This window comes from Aythya fuligula, chromosome 2, assembly GCF_009819795.1.
Source record: "Aythya fuligula isolate bAytFul2 chromosome 2, bAytFul2.pri, whole genome shotgun sequence".
NCBI lineage: Eukaryota > Metazoa > Chordata > Aves > Anseriformes > Anatidae > Aythya > Aythya fuligula.
The window spans coordinates 78,926,162-78,943,985 of record NC_045560.1 but is presented as its reverse complement, the minus strand read 5'-3'; the positions used below and the strand labels follow the sequence as shown (position 1 = coordinate 78,943,985).

The 17,824-nt window shown below is 37.1% G+C and overlaps 1 protein-coding gene across 1 annotated transcript; it reads right to left on the bottom strand.

The window, feature by feature from the left end:
- Positions 1-241: 241 nt before the first annotated feature.
- MC4R (melanocortin 4 receptor) lies at positions 242-1,327 on the bottom strand. The gene has a single exon (XM_032182413.1). The coding sequence runs from the start codon at positions 1,235-1,237 to the stop codon at positions 242-244; it is 996 nt and encodes a 331-aa protein (XP_032038304.1). The 5' UTR covers positions 1,238-1,327.
- Positions 1,328-17,824: the final 16,497 nt, after the last annotated feature.

The window sequence follows — 17,824 nt, the reverse complement described above, 5'->3', positions numbered from 1 at the left end:
ACTTACAAACTGGTATGAAACACTACTTCTCTTCCCAGCCAAATAAATTACAAAGAGTAGATATCACAAACACTACACAGAAGTATGAATTACACATGAATGGGAAACAAAGATCAGAGGAAAGGGAGAGAGAAAGAGGTGTTTGCTCTTAAAGATGTAACCCACGTTCTGCTGAAAAAGGGGATCTGAAGGCTCGGAAGTCTGCTGCATGTTGAGTACACAGTAACACATCCACCTCAGTCTAGTATTTGCCAGGCAAATCACAAAGCCCTCTCAGACTACAGCAGCATATAATCTCCTTGAATGTTTTCCTGAGCTCCTGACTCCGGAATGCATAGATAAGTGGATCAATGATGGAATTACACATGATGAGGATGAGGTAGAAGTTAAAATGGGACATGAAGCACACACAGTAAGGGTTATAGGGGCAGGAGATGTAGAAGATGAGGTGCAGAAAAAATGGGGCCCAGCACACAACAAAAACTCCAATCAGGATAGTGAGAGTGATGGCCCCTTTCATGTTAGCCCCTTGGCGAATAGGGCCAGTCCCCGGAAGAACTGCAATCTTTTTGATATGCATCCGAGCCATCATGAACATATGGACATAGAGGGATGCCATGAGAATAAGCATGGTGAAGAACATGCTAATAAGGCAGATGATGACAACACTGCTGTCAGAGTAAATGATGAACAAAATGCCTGAGATTGTGCAAGCAGCCCAGATGCATGTGATGATGACCCCTACACGCTTCACCGTCATGATGTTATGGTACTGGAGGGCGTAAAAGATAGTAAAATACCTGTCCACTGCTATTGAGAGGAGACTGCAAATTGATGCAAGCAGGGAACTGCAAATCACTGAGTCAATGACATTGTCAATGTTTATGGTAAAGCTCTGTGCGTCTGTGTCTGTGTTGTTTAGCAGCGTGATGACAATAGTTTCTGATCCATTAGATACACTCACTAGCATGTCAGCCACTGCCAAGCTACAGATGAAGAAGTACATGGGCGAATGGAGGTTCTTGTTCTTGGCTATTGCCACAATGACCAAGACGTTCTCCAGCAAGCTGATGATACCCAGAGTCACAAACACTTCAGGGGATACGAAGAGTTGCTCGTAGCAGCCTCCCGAGGAGTGGCCCTTTGCATTGGGCTCGCTGGCACCCCCATGCAGTCCATTGCTGTGATTCCAGAAATGCAGAGGCTGGAGTGTCCCACGGTGCTGGGTGAAATTCATCTTATGGAGACCCCCTTTCAGCTTCCTGCTTTTAAAACTCCTGTTCTTTTTGCATTCCTCTGAAATCTTCCTTTGTCTTTTCAGTTTGGGAAGAGAAGAAAAATAAGCCAGCACCAAGGCAGGCAGCAGTTCAGAACACTTTGACTGCTGTCACAAAATAAGGTTTCAAACTCACAAATGCTGGTTAATGCTCTCACAGATGCAGTTTCTGATCATCATCACATTCACCTCGGTGATCTGTGTCACAGAGTCCCAACAGTCTGTAAGTTTGTATGAGATTTTCCCCTACGTTCAGTTCTTGTTTAGTTCACTGTTACGATGCAGGGTTGTTTTTTTTTTTGCCCTTCAATTAAAAGAAGTAAACGTAAAATGCTCAAGTGACTCTTGCCGAGCCGAAACTAATTTCAAACTGCAAGCACCAGTCTTGCTGTCAGACAGTGTGTACCGACTGCCTGCTTTATGGTGTGTGGAGGAGAAAAATATTCAGGGCACTCTCCGCCTCTGCTTTGCCTTCCAGCCAATGGGGCTCGGGAGCTGCAGAAAGTCAAGGGGCTGCTGCTTCTGAGCCTCTCTGAAACATCACACAGCACAGCAGATGTGGATGCTGCACGAGCTTCCAGTAGCTACAGAAAAGCAGATGGGCTACCAGAGATCTGGTTCCCTTCTTTAACTTTTCAGCATAGTATTTCAGGACTGATTTTGTTTTAGCAAGCTTATGGCACTGTGGTATCAATCTCTGCAGAATTCCTTGAACTGGACTGATGGCTTTTAGTTTTCCAGGCTGCAATTTACTGTAATTTACTCTTGCCCCTTCCGTGACATAAGGTTGCTCTGTTTTGTATATGTGACAAAATAAGATGGGGACTAGGAAGCAAGAAATACTTATCTCCTCCTGGTTTTCTCTCCCAGTCCCTCTATGCATCGTTAACTTTTCTATGCCTCAGTTGTCCACTTGAAAGATGTGGTATTGCAAGGCTGCATTATAATATCTACTATTGTTGTAATTTTTAAGAAATGGAGACCATCTAAGGATCAGAAATAGGACAAGGTGGCTAAAGTCACAAATGACTCAAAAAATTGTCCTAAAGAAAATAGTTTTTCCTAGGTAATATCCTTCTTCATCGTCTTATTTCCAGGAAGAAAAATATGATAGTGTTGATTGCAGAAGCCCTGTCACCATCAGGAATTAGGATGCAGGGCAGGAAAAAACAAAACAAAACAAAACAAAACAAACAAACAAAAAAAACCAGACATTATTTAGCATACATGAAGGAAAGCAATAGGAGACAAAGTTGCAACCTCTAGGAAATGTGGCAGAGACAAAGGTAATGACTTCAAGCCATCAATAAATCTTGTAAAAGTCTATCCAAAGGTCTGTCCCTATGCATCCCTGACATGAGCTGAAAGTCAGCTCGTGTGCAGTCTGCCACGGAAAGCCCTTGAGAAGGAGGAGGAAAAGAATGTCAAATGAATACAAAGAGACAGACACAAAAGTTGTTGTACTGTTTCCTCTTCAAGTACTGCAATTAAGGATTGAAAACCAAATAAAACAGACAAAGCCCAAAATATAGGTGGATTTTAAAAGCTGTGGAAGCTATAGGAGAGCCAGTTGTTACACTGAAGTGTAATGTTTGCAATTAAGTGGTTTGAATGAGCATTTCCAGTCACCTAACAGGAGGGCTGTGGAGGCAGCTAAATTGGGTGCAGGAGTCTATTTTCTTCTCAGACATTTTTCATCTTTCATGCATTAGCTGTTTTTTAAATGAATAGCTTTGAAGAGATATAGGATAAGAGCATGCCTGTGGAAGCACAGCTATCTGTACTCAACATCCCAGCACCAGGGTGAAGCATGATTTTATTTTCACATTTGGATTTGCTATAGATGTATGGTTATAAAGAAAAAGGCTTGGCCAATTATTTCTGTGCCTTCCCCCAGATAGGTTACTTCACAAAAATGAAACAAACACCCAAGACAGACAAAATATCTTGAGGCATAGGAAATCCCACATTTCTCAGTTTGGAAACATCATTCACCAGCAGCATTCTTGCAATGAAAGAATAGCTTGCTGCTGAGAGGGCAAGATTTTCTTTCCTATCAAGACATAATGCAAACCAGGATACAAAAAGATTTATTGTCTATTTGCTGATTCCTGGGACAGTACATACTAACTACTGCTGCAGACAGGACTTGCATACTTAACCCATAAGGACATAAATACAATGGGAGAGCAGGGAGAAAAAAAAAAAAATATAGAAAGACTGGTATAACAGAGCAGCATCCCTCCAGACAAGGTATTTTTCTACACCTGCAGACAGAAATGTACCATCTGCAAATGACCCTGGGGAAGTGGCTACTCAGCATCCCTTCCTTTACCACTGTACTCCATGCCAACAGGGCCCACAGCACAGGGATTTCTCCTCTCCACTTACTTTGGCGGACCCAGAGCAGCAGAGGCTGGAAAGAGCAGAGAGAAGCTGCCTCCAGAGGATATTGCCCTGTTTGCTCCAGCTGCCTATCTGTGCATCCCTCTTCTGGCTCCTCCCTTTCTCTGCCCATTATCTCTGTTTTCATCCCTGTTCATCTTTCCATTTAATATCTCTTTTCACCCAGAAGCTCTCCAGACAATGCTCCATGCTTGATTTTCCTAAGGACATGGTCATAAAAATACAACATTGGTAATTACAAAATGAAAAAAAGGACACTTCTTTCCTACGCACAACTGTCACTCACCTCAACATTTCTGCTTATGCCCTGCATTCCTGGGGAAGGTTGTTTTGATTTGTTAGCCATTCATATTTGTAGGATGAGGGTAGGTGACTGAAAGCAATAGACTTATGTGGTTTAGCAACTGTAAGAGGTGATGTATCATTAGCTTTCTCTGACTAGTAGATAAAACATTGTAAGAACACTTCTTTAAAGAAGATGTATGTGAATCGAAATACTTCTACAGCAGAAGATGGATACATGCCTCTGGCTCCCACTCTGCAAAACCAATACCATACAATTCTAAAATAGCTCAAAGGCAACCTGCTCTCTCATGCCTTAAAGTATGTTAATATTTTATATTTTCTAGTAATGGATAACAGGAGTAATGTAATAAAACAGTTTCTTAATTTTTAAAAACCAAAGCTGAGATAATATTTCTTGAAAATATTGTATGATTAAGACAATCAGTCCTTCAGATTTGTGTACATGTGCCAGTACTGTGCCAAGGGTGCTGCATTTACACAGATAAAGGTAACTTAATTTTTTGGTACTTGTACTCTGATCCAAATTTTCAGTGCATTCAAAAATTTAAGTCCATAGTATAAGTGAAAACACCAGTGTATTTTAGCATGCTGATTTTGAAACATAAAAGGAGACAGGTAAACTTTGGAAGCTTCTATGGGTATCTATCATGCAGCATCTGTCTATATTAAAGCAAAGGCAAATTCCACCCAACATTTAAAATACTTGCCAAAAAATGGCTCAAATAATGCAGTGTACCTTTCAGTCTTTTCCACAGATGACACTGGAAGAAGCATTTCTCTGAATCTTTCTAAGTCCAGTAAATTAAAATATGAGTGATATGGAGATATTTGTTTGTTTGCATATTTGGACTGGTAGGTGTTTTAAGTTGGTCCCTAAGCATATTTTATTTTCTGGCAAGTCTGATGCAAGCATGAAGAGACACACCAATACAGGACTGACTATCACAAACTCTGTATGTTACTGTAGGGCACACAGAGGAGAACCATAGGACATACAGAGGAGAACCAGTACTAGTTTTGGATGAAGTAAAATTGATGCTTGTTGCATACAGCAAAGAAAATCCACATGGTAAGTCACTAGCTGTGTGGCGCAGAACTTGAGAAGTCTATGTGTAATGTTACCTCACAGAAAAAAATAAATAAATGTTGTAGACCAAGTCAAATTATTGTTCTTTGTGTTTGTACAAACAATTTCCAACAACTTAGCCAATTTGGCCACAGAAAGGCACAAAAATGTCTATTCTGCTGGCAAATAAAATACCTACACCCACTTGAATATGTTGTGAATGTGCATAACTCTAATGTTTTCCATTAAAATGCCATGAGAAGTGCTAGGGCTTTGATAACTTAGCTACAAGTCTGATCTTATTTCTATTTTAGGCAATTATTGTTGTGAACACAGAGATCATTTACTTGTAGTCAATACAGTAAACACCATTCTTGTCCTAATCTTTTCTCCCTCACCCCATCTCTCCCAGATAATCAATTTCCTTTTACTTGCTTTTAGACTTAGGTGCTTGTCTGTTCAGATTCATCTGAAGCACTTTGTTCAAATAACTCAAAAATGTCCTTAGTCTTGTTATCCCTCTCCAAATAACTCTCCAAAAGACACAGACCAGCATGCAGGATTAAGTACAAATTAAATACTGCCTTTCATTCGGCTCAACAAACCAAAAAGTAATAATCCTGAATTTGTTATTTCCTCAGTTTGTTTTATCCCCCCCCCCCCCCCCCAAAAAAAAAAAATGAGCTATTAATTCAGCCTTTTCTTTTGTTTATCCCCTTTGTATAAAAATACAATAGAGGAAACATTTCTAACAGTTATTTACTTTTCTCATTCCCTATACAGTCCTAAACAGACCAACTTTCAACACTGCACTTGCTTCTCTCACTTTAGATCATAACATCATTTTATATTATGAACTTCAGAATGATTTTTGATTTTATAGTTTATCACATTCAGCTTTCTGCGTTAATGATGTTCAGTGTTTTTCAGTGTGAGAGATGCAGTAGCACTTCATGTTAGCAGAAAAATGATTTAGTGAGTCCAGCTGTCTAAGCATCAAAGCTTGACAAACAGTATGTCTCAGAGTTGAATGAGAGGCAGAGAACCAAGCCAGAATAAAATAAATAAATAAATAAATAAAGACAAATTTAGTGATATCACCATTTGGTGATAACCCAAGGTTGCATTGTGGCAAAAAAGCTGTTTTTTTTTTTTTTTTTTTTTTTTTTTTTTACAGAAAATTCCTCAGAATAGGGGTATGACCTGCAGTTAATGTGAGATGTTACTTACTACTTTCAGTTTTCTATTCCGTTAACTTCAGAGAGTGACAGTACAATATTCCATTCAAAAAGCCATACAGCTACTTCTTAGATTCATATTATAAAGTGGCTGATGAGACATGCAAAAGAGATTAACAGGTTTTAAATCCAGTAATTAAAGCCTCTGTACAAGAGGATTATTTAATGTCTGAATTAAGGAAGATACCAGCAGCTGTGGTTAGGGCCATCCTGTACTGCTGGATAGCTCATGCCCAAAAGGGCATGCTTGCAGAGTTTTGGGGACTAGAACCCTTTGGTGTTGCGGGTGGGGGCAATGACATGCAGTTAGGTCTGGAAATGTCTGATAAAATAGAAGAGAACATTAATTCTGCAGAAATGGTTGTTCGTGAGCAACTTGATGCAGAAGAACAATCCATTGTTCATTAATTCAGCATTGTAAATTCACATTCCCATTGGTTTGGAGTTATGGGATGTATGTTTGCATCCAACCGGTTTGCATTTAATCTCTATGGTTATAAGAATGCCAGTCTTTACTTCTGTACCAAATTCCTTGTATTGTTTCACTTATACCATTCTGATATGCATCTTGTGTATATGACAAGGTCACAAATTACTAGGCTACGGCTGTTACCATGACATCATTTCTTTTGTACTTTTGCAAAGAGAGCTGTGTGCTAGTAGCCACTGCTCAACACACAATTTATGGGCAGGAGGTGGGATGGGGAGAGGGCTATTACACACAGACAGTTACTCAAAAGCAGATTATTTTAACCCTTTCCTTCATGTTCTGCATATGTATGTGTAAAATGCATACTCCTTTCTCAGTTCCATGTTATGCAGTCATATCCTGTATTCCCTTGTGCTGTTCCATGTAATTCCATGGAATTACATACAGGAGGTAGGAGCTACTCCTCAAGAATACTGAAAGTAGCTTGAGCTGTTTTAGCAGAGGTAGGCTCCAATTGTGTAGCTGTATGGTGGACTTCCATGGCTTCCATCCATTCTGGTAGCTCTTCAAATCACTCTGGTTTTTAGCAGAGATACTGGACAAATACTGGACAGTCTGACAGTACAGAAGGGAATTCTTAACCTTCTTGTGGATTGCCTTCCTCCATAGGAATTAAATTGTTTGAAAACAATTAGAAGTATTGGAGTCAATCTGTTATAAGGCACAAAGTAGATGCACCAAGCCATATGACAAACAAGCAAATTAGCCAGCATTAGTGACAGGATAAGACTGCAGATTCAAGAGCAAACCTGTGACCACTGTCCTGATGTAAACACATCTTTACTGACACATAATCCAAATTAGACACAGTCTTATCCAAGAACTGGGAAAAAGAGGGAAAATATTTCAGAACACCTAAACAAAATGTCTAGATTCCCTAAGAGCTATAGAGCATCTGCAGTGATGAGATTTCTTGAAAATCTCTTTGCATCAGTCATCAAAATATGGTGACAAGAATACTCTATTTCTTCTTGTGACAACTGCTGCAATTGCTGGTACTCTTTCAAAGATCTCTGGTACTCCAAAGTCTGAATTAGAAGACTATTGATAGTGAACCTGACCCACAGTAAAGCAGAATTTTTTCATTTGTGAAGAACTTGTAGAAAAAAATCTTCTTCAAAATTAAGGGCATGAACTAATTTTTTACACAAATAGTAGAAATGATCTGACCTAGGTCATTACTCTGAAATAGTCCTCACTAAGGTTCAGTTTTATTAAACTCTGGAGGAGTCTCCTTTCTTTTCTTTTCAGGATGAGAAAGCATGCACTATAAATCCTTTTCTTCTCTGCTGCTGAGGTAAAGATTTTATGGCTGCCTGTGACAGAGGATGATAATTTTCTGTCATAGCAGAATTTCATGAAAAGGGTGAATAGGTATATGAGAACAGTGCAGTAAATTATATGGTGTAGCTCTTGCCTTTATAGGGTTCAAAACTCTAAGGCTACTATAAAAAGAACAGGAGGAAGGAGGTAGCAGTGGTAGAACATGTGATTTACCTTATTATGGTATGGTGCAGAGAATGGTATGGTGCTAGAAAATATATTTTGTACACAGAATAGGTAGAACTATTGGTGGTCTAAGTCCTGAAGTTAAATTAACAATTTATAAGGACTCAGAAGCAGAGTCTTTTGTCTAGAAAAACAGCATCTTCTTCAAGAAAAGATCAATAAAATTCCCAAAGGCCTCAAGTTTGAGTTCAAGACCTGAAATACTTTAACATATTAATAATATTTCATCTGCCTTTGTAGTGAAAGGAAAGAAATTTTCTTGAAACTAAATATTTAATTGACAGCTTAGAAGGTTGACTGAGAGCTTTGAGTGTTAAACAGGAATGACCAGAGCAGTGGATACTGTGTCAAAACAAATGCTGCACTGTTTTTTTCCTTGATTTTGCTCTTGGACTCAGAAATCATAGAAAGAGGCCTTGGAGTTTACAGATAGAGAGGACACGAATGAATTTAGGTAATCCAAATGCTTATAGTTTGAATAGATGAGGAAGATCCCTACTTATATAAGCAAAAATATATATATATCAAAGGAAAGGAAAACCAGGGATATCATCTCTTGTCTATGAGATCCAATTTGCATAGCCTTTTCACAGACAGCTATTGTTTGCATGGAAGAAGAGACTAGAAGAGTGGGAAGATTTCTACACTCCTTGCTGGAGCCAGAAGTTTTAATTTTACATGCCATGGGAGAACAAGGGAAAAGAAAGTACCAAAGGATCATGACATCCTGCTTAACAGTCTCCTCAATGAGAAAGGGGGTCTTTGCATCTGTGTAAGGATGTCAAATGACTCGTGAGCAGGCTCATTCAGATAGCCCCATATTCCAGAGTGAATTTTACTCTGATACATACCACTATGTGAGCAGCACAGAAGTGGTTTCTTCCTCGCATAATGATCTGCAAGAACAAGGTAGAGAATTGTAAATATGGTAAACAAGGGGGGGAAAAAAAAAAAATAAATATATGCTACATTTCCTTTCCAGTGAAACAAAACAGAAAACAACCCCAAATCACTCCAGGAACTGTTAGCCTGAACAAACACATAATGATAAGCTACACCTTAAGATATTGCGAATTGCTGCAGATAACTAAAAAAGTATCAGAAGAAAAAAAAAAAAAAAAAAATGAAAAGCCTTGGTTTGGTAAAGAACATTGGAGAAAAATGAAAGACTTGTAAAAAAAAAAAAAAAAAAAAAAAATTTTCATCACCATGGTAAACTTTTAAAAGCTTATTCAAAAATTGACATGGTAGATAACTACATCCTGGGGAGAATTGTCTAATCTAGATTTCTTTTTTGAGAAAGGCAACAATTTCCAACAATTATCACTGCTAACACTGAATATAACTTCCTTGGCATCCAATCTATTGCTCATTTGAAGAGCTCTATGAGTTTTTATTTTTTTCTGGCTGTCTTCAAACTCAGTCAACTATACTACATAAGCACACTCCTATCACATATTTGGTGTTTTCCTGACAAAAATGCAGTTTCATCTTTCTTCCTTTTGTAAATGAAATTCAGTACTCGTTTGAAAGAAATCAAACAAGCAAACTAATTTCTCTGCCTACAAAGAGTTTTCTTTGCAATTAAAAAAAAAAAAAAAAAATTATCCAAACCAGAGGACAATAGCAAAATACTGTTGCAGGATCAAAGTAGATATTTATGGTATTAAATCTACATGCATTATCACATGCTTAGTGGCAGACTAATTGACAGACTAATTCATTTACTACACATCATGGTAGAAAATACTGACAAAGTTGCAACACCAACCTAAAACACGGTCATAATTTCCTCAAGACAATTTTTCAGCAAAATGGAGTACCACTGCACACTTCAAATTACAAAGAGACTTAGTTGGTAGAGCAGGCAAGATCCACTGCCAAACCCACAGAGAAGCAAGGAGACCCCCACAGGGAAGGAAAGCAACCCAATCTTCAGCTAAGAAGCTACTGCTGGGAAGGGCACAACTTTCCCCCTCAAGTTTTCCAAGTGTAGTTATCTGTGTGTGGCTCCCATGTATTGGGAGAAGCAAGCTCTGAAAAGTCCTGGAAGTATTTTATTTAAAAAATAGCTCTCATAAGTATCCTGTATGTGGATAACTAACTGTGTGAAAAAGAATTCTCTTAAGTGAAGCATAGCAAGCTTTTTATGAGGGCTGTCAGCTTCTTTTCCACCTCACCTAGTACAAAGTCCACACAAAAATGACATTTAGTAAGGTCATTAAAATTCAAGTAAGTGATTTTCTGAAAAAAAAAAAAAAAAAAAAAAAAAAAAAAAAAAAAAAAGTTATCTGAACCACTCCAAGCCAGAAGAGGGTATTTTTCTGTGCCAGGGTCATGGAAAACATGTAATTACATTCCAGTTGTTTTAAAGAACAGAAAAGAGAAACAAGGATGAAGTATTATAGATTTATTTTAGCTATCAAATATGTGGACGTGCTCCCACTGTCACATAACATTCATTAATGTCATATAATACTCATTAGTATGTCATCTAATATTCTGTGTTAAGCAAGCAAACAATTTAAACAATTTAAATTAAACAATTTAAATGCCAGATGTTTTAGTTCAGTTCAATAGTAGAAATCCTTTTCTCATTTGAGAAAAGATGTTATTTTCTGTACATTTTCCCTACCTCCCCAATGACTATTTTCCATACATAATGGCACAGCAACAATAAAAGTAGCAAGACAAAGCCTTTCCAATGCTTTTAGAAAGTCAGTGATATGAAAGGCAATTTTGTTTAAAGGTATGTGATTTCCAAACAGTGTATTGTTATCTGCAGAGCAAGTGTCCACAGAACTAGTAGTCCGTCACTTTTAATCACTGAAATTAATATCAGGTGTTTGATAGTAATGTGAAGGGACTAAATGAGCATGGAACCCCATTGTCCTAAACACTGTGCAAAATACAATCTATCCCTTCCTCAGAGAATAACTGGCACTTCAGAGGGGACTGATTTTCCTCAGGAGAATAATCCTTGTCCGGCCTTTGCAGTCTCCACTAAGCCACAAATTTATACTGGGCCAAGCCTCAGAAAATACTCAATACAGTGTAGTTCTCATTATTTCTGTTAAATCAGAGCATTCACCAGGATCAAAGACCAACTTGAGTCAACTTGATACAAGACAAGCCATTTAGAGAAAAGTTGGTTGCACAGGAAGGTTAACTGTACTTTCTCATATTAGCTCTATCATATGGCATTTTCTATCCAAAAGAGGGTTTCTAACAGGGGTAAATAGCATTTTTTAAATTTCTAAACTAACAGGAGTAAATAGCAGATACAATTAATAAACTGCACTTCGGAACAGCAAGTTTCTTAATAAAAACGACATATGTGTTTAGAAAGCTAGCAACGTCTCATAAATATCCTAGTCTGACTCAGGGCTTTTTAGTGATTTCTTTTAATGTTTTCTCACCCAATGGGATATTCCCTTCTGTGGAGTTGCATGGCAAATTTCATGTCTTCAGTGGGGATTATTGTGCAGATTGGTTCTCTTTAGACAGAAAATATACCTTAACTTTTTCATGTCAAATTTTAATAATTATGGTGAACAGACTTAGTACCTTATGGCTAGATATAGACATCAGCATTTCTCACTCTCCCTTTGCTACATTCATGCAAGAGTTGTACATTCCCCTCTTAAGTTATTTCATGCACAGTAGGGTTCATAATTTTGTCTGACACTACCTATATTTCCCATTCAGGCAGAGATGCTTTCTGGAACCATTTGTAAGTTTTACTTTTAAACCTTCATTTAAATCAGTTCATTTTCTGAAATATCAATTGAGTTCCACAAATTCCTCTCAAGCACTTGGCAAGCTTTTTTTAAAAAGGTGTAAATAAAAAAAGACTATAAATGTTTCTTCATATATACTTACCAATAGTAACACTCTGAAAGTCTTTAACAACCTCATATTTAGGAATACAGAGCCTTCTGTTGAGCATATTGCTAAAGCTCACCTCGTATACTGCAAATATATTGTAAATGTATAAACATTCCACCACTCCTCAGCTGTGCAAACTCTCTTGAAATCCATTGCAAAATTCTTATTAATTCATTAAAAGCCTGCCTGCAGAAGTCTGTCTTAGTTACAAATCAATCACCAAGGTCTGCCTTTGACTGCTGCCTTTCATTTAAGCTAGGACATATCAAACAAAAAAAGAGAAAGAGAGAAAAAGTAAGCTCTGATGTACACATTTCTATTCAATTTTCCAAATAGCTGAGAAACCAATAATTCTTGCTAAGTGAAAAAGACAATCATTTTTCCTTTTATTGTAAAATCATTAAGTTACGGTGAACACAACAGATTTTTTACCATATGAAGCACTGCAGTCTTCAGAGCAACACAGAACAAATGTACCGAAATTTCGTGTCCCAAGAAACTGTTCAAGCCTGAGAAAGCCTAGCTTCATATAAATACTCTGTGATTGATGGTTTAACATGAACAGACAAAATTCAACTGATGTGCAAATATTCCCTTCAAACAAGAGATTAAGAGTAGCATGCTTTTACAACACTAAATATCTAGGCGTAAAACTGGAATTATGCACATTAAATTAATTATGCACATTATGGAGCTTGTGTTGGGTTTAGCTTCTGTCTCTCAAGGTAACATTTTTTTTTTGTTTGTTTTTACTAATTCTTAAGCTAATTTAACATCACTCATTATAAACCCTTCCACTGCAAATTCAGATTATAAGGAAAAGTAAATGAAATTATGCAGGACGGGATGAATATTATTTAGTAAAATATTTTATTCACTGAAAAATGATATCTCAAATTGGCCAAAATTAACCACAAAACTAATGAAGTTTAATTAACGTTTCCAGTAAGAAATATTTTGTAGCAAACAAATGCATTTAAATATATTTTCTCATTTTCTATTTCAAAATTTTAATGTTAAAATTTACCAAATTTTATTCTAAAAGACAAATTGAAGAGAAAAGGAAGGGGAGAGGAAGGGGAGGGAAAGATCTAACTTATTTTCCCTGAGCAAACTTCATCGTGTGACTTGGCATTACCATCCCCAAACAACAGTCAATGACTGAATTCCCTCTCTCTTCCCATTCATCTACCCTCCTGTCTTAGCACTTGAAGCTGGTGTGTGTAAACACCACTTGCAGGCTTCCCTGCAGAAGAGTTGGACAGCTTATCCATCTAGGAGCACTCAGCAGAAGTTTCTGAAGTAGGCTGTATCATCTAACCCAGATGTCATCTCTGAAAAAAAGAAGGAAACTAAGCTGCTGTGGTTGCTCTTCACCAGTGACAGGAGAACCATCAACCAGGAATTGGCATCTGTAACAGCAACTGAAGCAATAAAACGAACATACAGTGACAGAAAGTTCCCAGGCTTTTCACTTGGTGTACACTTACACACTGAATGCACTGACTGCTCTCTTTTTCTCTTTTAAAGTACATGAATTTCAAAGACAGACAGTACAGCTGCTTATAGCAGTGAAAGAAGGTGAGAAAATGATCTGTTCAGTCTCAAAAATAATTCCTTGCATGAAAGTGAACAAAATCAACAGTATTTTTTTTCCCAGTTTTAAGGTGTTTCTCAGATAAGTGCCACCACAGGCAAATGCATATGCCCATCGCCAGGCTGCATACAGAGTATAGGGGGAAAAAAAGAAAAAAAAAAATAATTAAGAACTAGCCCCACAATAGAAAGATTTTCAAATAAGCAAGCATAGACATTACTGTCAGACTCTGTCTTATACTATAAAGAAGGTGCTGATAATAGGAGAGCACAATGGACCTTTCCTCCTGGGCATAGCCATCTTCCCCGGTAAGATGCCTATCAACTCTGTGGCCCAGATCTTCAGTGTGTTGCCCGTGAATCACAGGACCTAGTACCCTGACAACAGTGATAAAGACCTGAAGAAGAATTTGGTCATCACCTTACTCTCACAATCAGTTTACTTCTCCATCTGGTTCCTATGGCTTCCCTGTTTGCACACACCTATCATGACCTTTTACGATGTGGAAGGAATACCTCTACTGCCTTTTTGCCTGAGGCAGTGCATAAGAACAAGAAGTAGACTTCAGGTATTCTTTTTGTTTACTCTAGGCTGAGTTGCTTTAAAAAGCAGGCTGTACAATTATGTCCCACTGGAAGAGTCTCCTTAAACATCAACAAAGATGTTCAATTTAAACCAAAAAAAAAACCAAAAAACTGCTAGCACAATGTCTCTGAAGAAAAGTATGTTGCATAAAACAGTGACCTAGGCTGGATTTTACAAAAGCTTTCAGTAGAAGCTGATTCTTTAGTGATAATTAACAATAGTCTTATGAAGGATGACTCACCAAGTCCATGTGCAGTTCTCACACAGAAAACACTCCTTTGCGTTCAGTCGTCACTGTGAAGGTGCAGTCATGCAAATTGTCCCAGCTCATCTTGGACTGAGGTAAGTAATTGCAATCAGAACCAAAACAGTTGTTAACATTTTTAACTGCTCAAGGGAAAATTAATCCATGACCAGAAAATTCAAGGTTTCTTGGCCCTTTCTCTGAATATTAAATACAGACTACCATCAATACAGAACAATTGCACTGAACAGCTTTATACAGAGAGATATTCCAATGTTCTTCTGCAGTCACTCTCCTCCCCTGCCAAGATGCTCTCCTGATCTCTCTCAGCTGTATGCAATCTAAAATCCTGGCTATCATTCTTCCTGCATGATTTACTAATTGAGATTTAAGAAGCAAGGTTTCTTCCCATATCATCCTCCCCTGTACCAATAACATTAAACCAAGTATTTAATACCATTGCTTAGATCCTAACTAGCCATTGCATAACCATGCCCTTTTGTCTGCTCAGCAGTCTGTGCTGCAGAAGATTTTGAATGTCAGTCTACAAGACTTTCTTATCAGTAGCCCACATGAGTGAAACAGGTTATAATGGAACATTCCAAACTGAAAGAAAGCTCCTTTCATTCAAAATGTTCCTGAAAAAAAAAAAAAGAAAAAAAAAAAAAAAAAAGATCTCATTTTCTTCAACTGCCAGCAGAGGACTAAAAACAAGCAGCAACAAACAACTATTCTTGACTGATCATCAGCAAAGAAGTACATACTCCTTTTGACCACTTCCTAATCAGCAGATTTCTCCAGTCATCTATTTTTTCCTCTGCTGCATCCACCTGAAAAAAGTTGTGTCTTAAAAACAATAGTGGATATGCAAATAGCAATTGTAGATCATTTCCTGGAAGTCAATCCACATACAGGAGAATCTTGAGAAAATTTATTCTGATTTTTCCAGAAAGACTTGCAAGTTAAGGTTCAGAAAAGCTTCTAAAATTAAGCTATAAACATTACAAAGTTTGCTGATGATTATAGTCTTGATTTTAGTAAGCTGAAGAGAGGTTACTGATTTTGTAAATGCTGTAGATAATCCTACTGTTCAGGGCAATGTAGTCTGTATGTGGCAGAGAGAAATAGATTGGAGCTAAGATAAACTACAAAATACTGAATGATATCTAGATTAATAATTTATTGAAATGTGATAAAAAAATAAATATCTGTTTTCTTGTTTCCACAGAGATGACCAGAAGTGATATAGATATCAGTGATCAAGCATAAGCAGTGGTATAAATCTGGGTGAAACACATGCCTTGGAACATTCTTCAACTAAGTAACTTCAAAACTATTCTGGTGTGCACAGTCTCTTACACAGTGGAAGTGTGTCGTGCATGAAAAGAACAGCATGATTCTGATGTTTATCTCAACACAATAAATGTACGGCTTTTCATTAGTTTAGCCAGTTAGCAACTTTATAAGTGACTCATACATAGAGAGAAATGTGTATTTTTTTTGTGATGACCCATATCAGTGGTGTTCATCGCAGCACTTGTCAATTTTGTATAGTCCATTGATGGGCACATTTTCAAATCTGGGAAAGATTTTATAGAAATGTGCAAGTGGTACAGGAAGTATGAAACTGACTTCAAAAACTTAAAACTTGTGATTAAACAAAAAAAAAAAAAAAAAAGCAATGTAGCAAAAGAAAAGGGAGAGAGAGGGAAGGAGAAGCATCAAGAAGTTAAATTTTCTGATCTTCAGTCTCTCAGCATTTTTTTTTTTTTAATACAGGCATTAACAAGCATATCAGTCACTTCCTTAAGGTTTTGCATATATTTTGATAATTTAGTGTAGGAGATACTGATACCTTCACGGTTTTGTTGTTGTTGTTGTTGTTGTTTTGTTTTTTTTTTTTTTTTTCCTTTTTTTCTTCTTCTACTTTGGACTTGAAAAACAAGTATTTTTATCTCTCGTAACTGTGCAATATGTATTATGTTTATCTACTGAATTTATATCCCCTATTAACTTTTAATCTTTAGTTAATTCATGCAATCTTTCTTTGTGGGTCCTGTTTTCTAGACCTCTGGTCATTCTCATTGCTGTCCTCTGGACTTTCTCCAACTGGTCTGCATCTTTTCTGAAGTACAAGTCGGTAAGGTTAATGGAATTTGGATTTATGCTATTGCATAAATTGCTCAGTTCTCTGAGCTTATTTCACTAATGCTATTACACTATATTACACTATCCATAATAATATGAAATGTTTGCCTAAGAAGTTTACCTTTCTTTTTTGTTTGTATGGTGAATCCTCTGCACTGTGTTTAGAAATTATCTATAACTATCATAAGCAATGGCCATTCATTAAAAAATAATCAGGAAGCATTTGGATAGCTCTTTCTGCAGCTGCAAAATTCAGTAGTTTGCAAAAGTGGTTAATTACTCACTTTCCTATGCGCTTTTGTTTCAGACAGCCAGGAAACCAGAAACATCATCCTGACTTTTGTACATTTCATCTATGTATGATATATTCCTGCATCCCAACAGAAACAAAATAATTCTCAATATCATATATCTCAATATCATATATCTCATTCTCAATTCTCATATTTTCCCAGGTCTTTCCTTCCAATTCCCACAGAGACAGAAACTGAAAATATTTTTCTGCAAAACCAGCCCCTGGTAGCACTAATTCACATACTATTGAGTTCTATAACTTTAGTAGGTCAGAAACTCTTACATCAGAAAAAAGTGACATTTTTCACAATGGCAACTTTATCTTGTACTGTAGGACTCACATACGCTACAGATGTGTCTGAGTCTCAGTGAAAATGTACAGCTATTTGTTTACATTTGCTAACTCTGTTGGGTTCCAAAGATTTTATATGTAGCAGTAAGTTCTCCTCTGCTACAAGAAAAAATCCTTTTTTTTTCTTTCTGATAAGACGTTGGACTAATGAAATAAGTTCTTGTATAATATATCAATTCAATAGAGCAGACACTTTTTTCAAGTGTGAAAACAGCAGGAGAGAACCCTTTCCTGGGTCTTTATGTTATTTAAAGAAATCAGATGAATTGTTAACACATTAAACTCTCCATCAGACTAAAATAATGTTTTGTTTTGTTGTTTTTGTTTTTTTTTTTTTGGTCCAGGCTTTCTCAAAGCTCCTCCATCCCAGTTTTAAACTAGCATGTGCTTGATTTCCCCTAGATTCTTTATAATTTGAAATCTTT

Coding starts and splice junctions, on each gene's coding strand:
- MC4R (XM_032182413.1), bottom strand. CDS start 1,237: ATGAATTTCACCCAGCACCGTGGGACACTCCAGCCTCTGCATTTCTGG.